General features: G+C 56.2%; 1 protein-coding gene across 1 annotated transcript in view; it reads left to right on the forward strand.

The window, feature by feature from the left end:
- TRIM29 (tripartite motif containing 29) overlaps positions 1–8,009 on the forward strand; it is a 28,083-nt gene that overhangs the window by 3,723 nt on the left and 16,351 nt on the right. The window contains exons 2-3 of the mRNA XM_004712763.2: positions 5,932–6,027; positions 7,175–7,408. Coding sequence (XP_004712820.1) covers positions 5,932–6,027; positions 7,175–7,408 — 330 coding nt within the window. The remainder of the gene's footprint in view (positions 1–5,931; positions 6,028–7,174; positions 7,409–8,009) is intronic.

Here is an 8,009-nt window from a genome sequence, read left to right on the forward strand (position 1 = left end):
CCCTCCTGCTAAAGCAGGTGGGCATGTTAGAGCCCCTCCTAGGGAGGGTGGCCTGGCTTCTGCACGCACTGGCCGCCTGCCCTCTGGGTTGGTACTTGGCAGGTGGAGGAGGGACAGGTGGTCAGATTCCCAGCTTTGCAGAGAACTCAGAGGCCACACTTTGTCTGCTGTCCGTTCTGTCATTTGGCTCAGCTTGTTCTTCTTTGACCTGGCCCGGTGGCTTCGTGTTTCCTCTTGCTGCTCAATTCCTCCCGAAGTGGAACCAGCAGCTGCGGGGCATAGGCGGCCCTTGCATGGCCCTTCCTCAAGGGAGCTGGCTGGTCTGGGCAGACAAGCTCATTGTGGCCAGGTTGCTGTGACAGGAATTCAGGAAAAGGACCCGGGTCCAAGGATCTGGGGTGCTGTGCAGGGGGCTGGAGCCCTTCCCCCAGAATTGGTGGAGAACAGGTATAGGATGAGTGAAAAAGGAGGGGAGGTGGCCTCTGGGGTGTTGGGGTGAAGCCTGGCAGGGGTGGGGAGCCTGCATTCACATCAATAGCAGCAAAGGGTGCACATTCCCAGAGATTCCAGACAGGAAGCAGGGAAGTAAAGAGAAAGGATGCCAGACAGGCCGGCCGGCCAGGCTCTTCGGCACACTCAGTGTGCCAGTGCAGGGCCTGCCATCTATGTTTCTCGCTTCCTGCTGGCAACCTTCTCCTATGGAGGTGCGGGTGGGGGTCTTCTCACACCCCCAGAAGCTGTTCTACTGTGGGTCTTGAAGACTAAATCTTTGCAGGAGCAGAGAGCTTCATATGCCTCCCGAGGAGCAGCTGGTGGGGTTGAACTGCCAACCTTGCCGCTAACGACCCAGCATTTAGCCCACAGTGCCACCATGGCGCCTTCTGCTGAGTCCAGGGGTTTCCAAACCTCACTCCTCAGAGTAATTCACCGGAATGGCCTGGTGAATTGTTAAAACACAGATTCTCAAGTTTTAACCCAAGCAGCTTCTGATTTGGGATGTCAGGGGCTGGGCCCCTGGAGTGGAGTTTTACTCTGCTTCCGGGGATTCTAAGGAGCCCCGGTGGCCCTGTGGTTACAGCTGGGGCTTTGAGCTGCAAGGTCAGCAGTTGTAAACCAGCAGCTGCTCCGAGGGCGGAAGATGGGGCTTTCTACTCCCCTAACAAGTCCAGTCTCGGAAACTCACAGGGGCAGTTCTACCCTGTCCTACCGCGTACAAATTGGCGGGATGACAGTGAGCTTGGTTTGGTTTGTGGAATGAGGAGCCAGGTTAGGAATCAGAAATCGGGCCCAATTCCACCACGAGGTGAAGTGACTTCCCCAAGAGCCCCCCCCTTTTTGGGAGGCTGCCTAGGAGGCTCACCCTGGCTCTCAGTACCCCCTCCCTGGATCGAGCAGCAGTGTCAGGAAGTAGAGGAGCCCTAAACTCCAATCAGGCTGACTATCTAATAGACTATTTGTCATCTGGGTGGAAACGAGAAAATCTATCCAGCATTTCAGATTCTTATCCAGAATAATTACCATTTGTCAGAGACTACAAATTTGGCAATTAACTGGATCATTTGGCTAATGTCACAGCCAATGGCCCAAGTAGTTAATTTGGGTTAGGGAAAGATTGCAGGCCGATCTCCCCGTTTCGGGATGGGGAGGCAGCGCAAGGGCAGGTATCCTGCAGCGCAGCCAGGTGCGTGCTCAGGTGTGCCTGCTCCTGAAGACCGGGTCAAGTGGAGGCTTCGTCGGCTGTTGAGCCCCACTCTGCTCTTGAGGAAACCTTCCTCATTCTAGGCAGGTAGAGTTTGAAGCCTGGTGGCCCATCCATGCCTGTCCTGTCCCAGTATTAGAGCAGCGGAGGACCAGAAGAGAGCGGGAGAAGGGAACAAAGGAAGTATTTAGAGACACTCTGCCTGGGCAGAGTGATGGGGTACTAGGTGGAGTAGGAGCAAGTACAGGCAGGGGTGCTTTGGAGAGCGGAGGCCCAGGTCTTACCTCAGGGGCTTCAGTCCATTCCAAGGAAGGAGGGGGAGAGAGCCAGGCCCTAGGGCAGCCTGGGAAGGGGCTGTAGAGGCAAAGGGGAGAGACAATGGTGTAAGATGTAGACGCATCTAGTTGAGGTATCAGTAAGGTGGGGGGTGGGGGGAGGCCAGGTGAGCTTAAATTTGCAGGATTGCAGGAGGAAGGCTAGTGTCCTAGAAGATTTAGAGCCTGGGCTTCCACACTCGGCTCATCAGTGGTCTCGCCTGGGGATCTGGTGCCCTTATAGATCCCTGGGCTTCTCCCCCTAGAGATCCTGACTCGTTAGGTTGCAAATGGAGCCCAGGGATCTGTAGTGCCCATGTAGTGTAGTGTAGGTGATGAGAAGCCAGGTTCGGGCACCTAGGATCTAGAGGAGAGCCTGGCATTTATGAGGCCTTCCCAGTTCCTAGCGGTTAGAACTCGGGCTAGGCATGTACTCATTCCCTGTTTCCACATCTGGACAATGGGGCCACACTAGTTCCCTGTGTCATGGGGCATTCCTGGTGCTGCAGGGGCCTCAGCATCTCCGGCACCTGTCCGTTCTACGCAGCCTCTGCCAGCAGGGAAACCCAGCCGCAAGTTGACCATATGCTTGGCTGCGTCCAGAGCTCCCAGCCCAGCCCAGCCCAGCCTCTTCTTCCCTGCTGGGAGCCAGACTCACTCCAGAGGCGAGAGAAGACCATTTCAGTCACCCAGAACAAGCCCCCCACCCCACCCCCACAGCCACCATGCACCCTGCCACCCTGTGCCTCCCAGGATCCTGCTATGTCTTGCAAGTCTGGTTTTGCAGGGTGGGCTGTGGGAGCAGGGTCCCCTCCCAGGCCCTGTTGCCTGGCTTGCCTGGTGTCCTGGGAAAGTGGGTGCAGGCTTGGCTCTCCCCCACCCTCTTTGCTTCTTCCGCCCACTGCTGCAGACAGCCTGGCTCTGCTTTTGACCCTGCCCTCACACGTTTTCAGATCAACCACCTCTCCCTCCTCCTCACTCACATCACTGGCAGACACCTCTGCTCTTCTCTCCGTTCCTCCGTGGCCCCACTGCCCTCCCCAGACTCTCAGGAGCCTGGCTTCTCTCTGCTCTGGGCCCTGCCTCTCCATTGTTCTAGAACCCTCCTGGCATTTCCATGTTGAAATACCTACTTAATACTTAATCTCCCTTTTCATCCCTTGGTCCAGCCAATCCAGGTTCCCTGTGTCAGGCCTCCCTTCGTCTTCCTGCAGGCCCTGCCCCAGACTGGTTTCCCCAAGTGGCTCTCAACAGGTCTCCCACTGAGCAATGCTCACTCTACACTAGTGGCTCTCCTGGCTCTCCCCTCCTCCGGTCAAGTCTGCTACCCACAGGCCAATCTTGAATTCGATCATTCAGCCTCCCCATTGACCTTTAGCATCACAGTTGACCTCACAGCCTCTTGGCCTGCTTCCCTGGGATTGCCATCCCTTAGACCATGTATTCATACCATGGGCCCCTCTGCCACAGCCACCCCTTCCTCACCACTGAGCATCACCCTTGCCTGCCCCCCTCAATGGCCTGTGCTCTTGCCCCCGCCCACCACACTGCCCCCGCTTCCCGTGAGCAGCAGAGAAATCACCCAACAGGGCTCTGGCACCCACCCTGGGGTCTGCACGCAATGACAGCCCCTCCCATGTGCTGTCTGAGCGCTTGGCCTTTCTCAGTTGATCTTCACAATGCCCCCGGGGAGGCAGGGCCCGCTCTCCTACTTACCAGGTGACATTACTGAGATGGTGGGCAGTCACACCCTCTCTGAAGGCCACCTGTACTTGGGAGGCCTCTCTGTTCTGTATTTCATGTGTGTGCATGGGGGATGGGAGGGGACAGGGGCTGTTCTTCCTGCCCGCTGTACGTAGGACTTTACCAAGGTTGGGCCGTGTCTGCTGATGGCAGTGAAGGTGGGCTGGAGATGGTTCTGGAAGTAGTGAGGGGGCTGAGAAACCCATGCTGCTTCTCCTGTCCCTGACCCGCATTGGGAAGTCTCAGCTGGAATGGTGGGAGGTGCTGGCACCGCTTCAACTTTAGGCGTAACTCCAGAGTCCTTCCGCGATGGGAAGGTTGCCCTGGCTAGGCCCCCGGTCTAGACCCTCCGTCTCTTCCTCACACCTCCGGAGCCTTATCTGGGGTCTTTGTGGCCATCGGCTCAGGGGACGCTTGTCTTCTGGGCCTTCCGCTCTGTGGCCTCCGGGAGCCTGAGGTCAACCCTGCTGCCATCCCCAGGGGGACGTATCCTTGCTGTTTCTCTCCCTCCCCACTGGTGTCTGCTGAGAGCTGAATCCTCTCCAGGCCAAACCTCCGGCCCATCTCTGTTTATTCCTTTCCTCTCCATAATCATCGTTCGTGGCTGGTGACGGCATTTTCTGGGCCCTGGAATTTCCAGCCCATTGTGGGCCAGGCAGATGCTGGGAGAGCCCAGGGGTGTCGGCAGCAGGGAGGGGGGACGGGGGCATGGTGTCAGAGAAGCCTCCTCTGGCTCCCACCCTGGGCCTTCCCCACCAGTTCCCCACCCCTCCCGGCACCATTCCCCAGCCGGAGAGGCTCCACGGAGCAGCATCCCATGTGCTCTCCAATGGTTTCTGAGCAGTGTCCCCTTGGCCCGGTGGACGTGTGTGGTGAAGCTCTCTGCCCCACTGAGGGGCTCCTTGCGGATGATGCTCGCATTCCTTGTGGCTTGTAGCTTCTCCTCTTGGTGACTCGCAGGTCCCCAGCTGGATGAAGGGGGTCCCGTGCCTGAGCTGTAGCGTTACTTGGGGAGATCTCGAGCCATCCGAGATTTCCTGGGGGGTCTTGGTCTTCATGCCTGTCACATGGAGACCACCCTCATCTCTTCCCGATTAGAAGGTCCTTTGAGCGCCCTTACAGGGGAGCTCTTCAGAGACTGGTCTCTCCGGACGTGTCCCACATAATCCTGCTCGGGAAAGCAGGGGGCAGTGAAGGCCTCCGAGGAGATAGATGGGCAGTTTCTGCAAGGCGGGATGCAAGCGTGGGGACCATGATGAGGCTGGCCAGGGACCTGGCAGCGCTGCGTTCTGTTGTGTGTAGGGGTGGGACCGACGCGGGGGAGCCCAGCGGAATGAGAGCGGCGCCTCTTGGTGTGGCTGGATGGGGTTGGCTTGAGCCTGAGCCTTTCTTCCCTCAGTTTAGCTGCTTCCCAGAGAAGAGCATTCCCCGAGATGGGAGGCAAATACGGACACGACAGTACAAGTTCTAGCACTTTCCCGAGAGGCCTTCTTTGACTTTGTTACCCTCCCCGCGGACCCACAGCAGCCGTGAGCCATGGGCTTCTGCTGAGTGGACCACCTTAGACCCCACCAAGCTCAGGCTTCTCTCCCCCGCTAGGAACCCTGAGTCAAAGTCCCTGAGTAAAAGTTTTGTCAAAGTGGCAGAATGCACCCACTTTCCCATAAACAGGTTTATAGCTCTGCCTGCCCAGACAGAGTCCCTGCTGGTAATGCGGGCGCCACGTCAGAACATCGCCCTCGGCTATTGCCGTGATCCACTCCCTGGGCTGGGCTGGCTCAGGCTGAGCTCGGTCCCTTCATGTTTTTAGCTGGAAAGAGGTAGGGGCTCCCTTTCCTCTCCGCAAGGGCCCCAGGTCCATGCAGAGAAGCCAGAGCCTAAACACACACTTCCCTCCTGCTGGAACTGCGGGAAGGAGGCAGGCCGAGGTTCTTTGAAAGGCCTTGCGGGGATGCCTCTCCCCGGAGGCCTGAGGATATGGATGACCTGTGCTCTGCTGGTGGCTGGATCCTTGATGACCGGCACAGCACTGGCGTGCCCCAGTCCTAGTGGATGTTTGCTGAAAGGCTGAGTGGATGGCCTAGGGATGAATCCTGCCCCAGCGTTCCTCTGACTCTCGGGTGCTCTTCCCCGTCCGCGCGCTCACTCTTGCCCACCCCGCACCTTTCCCTGCAGACGGAGCTTTCACTACAGAAGGAGCAGCTGCAGCTCAAGATCATCGAGATCGAGGATGAAGCTGAGAAGTGGCAGAAGGAGAAGGACCGCATCAAGGTGGGGGCCCCTAGGCCTTCCTAGGCTGGGCCTCGCCTACCTGTCCTGCCTGTCCTAGGAGGAAGAAGGCGTTGGAGCCTGTTTGAGGCCTCAGACCCACAGTAGTATCTTAAGCTTACATTTTCTGGGCTCCTCGCCCCCTTGGCCTTCCCGCCAACTCCCTCCCCTTCCAAGTCTGGGCCAGGCAGCCAGGTGGGACTTAGCCCATCCCCTTATGTTCACTTGGCATCGTTTTAGCAAATAAGGATCCCAGGCTCACCTGTCCTCCGGTACGTTCTTACCCGGCTGCCAAACATGTGCCATTTCCCTTATGGTTGGTTGGGGTCAGTGTGGTTGGACACACGTCCGCCATGGTTCGGGTAATTGCAATTCACAATCCGAGGTCACTGACCCTTGGCTGTGCTACATAAACTTGCAGCTTATTCATTTTCTAACTGATTTCAGTGAGCACACCTGGACTCCCTGGGCACTGCAGACAGCATACTTGACTGCTAACTGAAAGGCTGGGGGTTGGAATCCATCCCAAGTGGCTGGTAATCTACTTCTGAAAGGCCCCCGCCATCGAAAGCCCTGTGGAGCTCAGGTCTGCTCTGACCCAGGTGGGGTCGGCATGACCTGGAGTTGACTTGATAGCAACTGGTTTTAAGCATGGGTGACCTTCTGGGTTCATGGAAAGCTGCTCAGGGGTGGACCTGATGGCTGATGCTGGTCCAGCCCGGGGAAGGAGCCATAGATAACTAAGGGATGCTGAAACCAAACCAATCTCACTGCCACCAAATCCATTCTGACCTCTAGTCACCCTAGAAGAACTGCCCTGGTGAGTTTCTGAGACTGTAGATCTCTATGGGAGTAAGGAACCTCATTTTTCTTCTTCGAATCAGCTGGGGGTTTTGAACTTCTGACCTTGTAGTTATCAGCCTCATGCATAACCCAGTATGGCAGCAATAGATGGCATTTTTAAAACCAATAGATGTTGTCTCTCTATGGTACCTTTGAGTGAGGAGAATGATACTTGGCGAAAGAAGCTTGCAGGGTTGGGTAAGTGGAAATGCTATTTCCCTGACTTGGGAACCAAAGGATGCACCCCATTAGGGAAGTTTAATTCTTACGGCACCCTCCTGTGTTCCGTCCCCGACTGTGGATCCAGAGCTTCACCACCAACGAGAAGGCCATCCTGGAGCAGAACTTCAGGGATCTGGTGCGGGACCTGGAGAAGCAGAAGGAAGAAGTGAGGGCTGCGCTGGAGCAGCGGGAGCAGGACGCTGTGGACCAAGCGAAAGTGATTGTGGATGCTCTGGAGGAAAGGGCGAAGCAGCTGCACGATGACAAGCAGACCCGGGACCAGCTGCACAGCATCAGCGACTCCGTGCTCTTTCTGCAGGTACATGCAGCTCCAGTCTATTTCAGCCCCTCAGTCTTCCCATTCATTCTCCTCACTCCTCGTCTGCTCCTCCCTCCATCCATCTGTCCAGTTACCTATCCATCCATCCTTCCTTCCTTCCTTCCTTCCTTCCTTCCTTCCTTCCTTCCTTCCTTCCATCCATCCATCCATCCATCCATCCATCCATCCATTGTGTAAGCACATTTGTACATTTGTTGCCATCATCATTCTCAAAACATTTGCTATCAACTTGAACCCTTGGTATCAGCTCATTGTTTCCCCTCCCTCCCCGCCTCCTTCCCTCACGAGCCCTTGATAATTTATCAATTATTATTATTTTGTCATATCTTACATTGTCCAATGTCCCCTTTCACCCACTTTTCTGTTGCCTGTCCCCCAGGAAGGGGCTTATATGGAGATCCTTGTGATAAGTTCCGCCTTTCTACCCCACCTTCCCTTCACTCTCAGGATATCGTCATTCTCACTACTGGTCCTGAAGGTATCATCTGTCCTGGATTCCCTGTGTTTCTAGTTCCTATCTGTACCAGTGTACATCCTCTGGTCTAGCCGGATTTGTAAGGTAGAATTGGGATCATGATAG

Source organism: Echinops telfairi, unplaced genomic scaffold (assembly GCF_000313985.2).
Source record: "Echinops telfairi isolate 266 unplaced genomic scaffold, ASM31398v2 ScPeMD7_7463;HRSCAF=8501, whole genome shotgun sequence".
Lineage (NCBI taxonomy): Eukaryota > Metazoa > Chordata > Mammalia > Afrosoricida > Tenrecidae > Echinops > Echinops telfairi.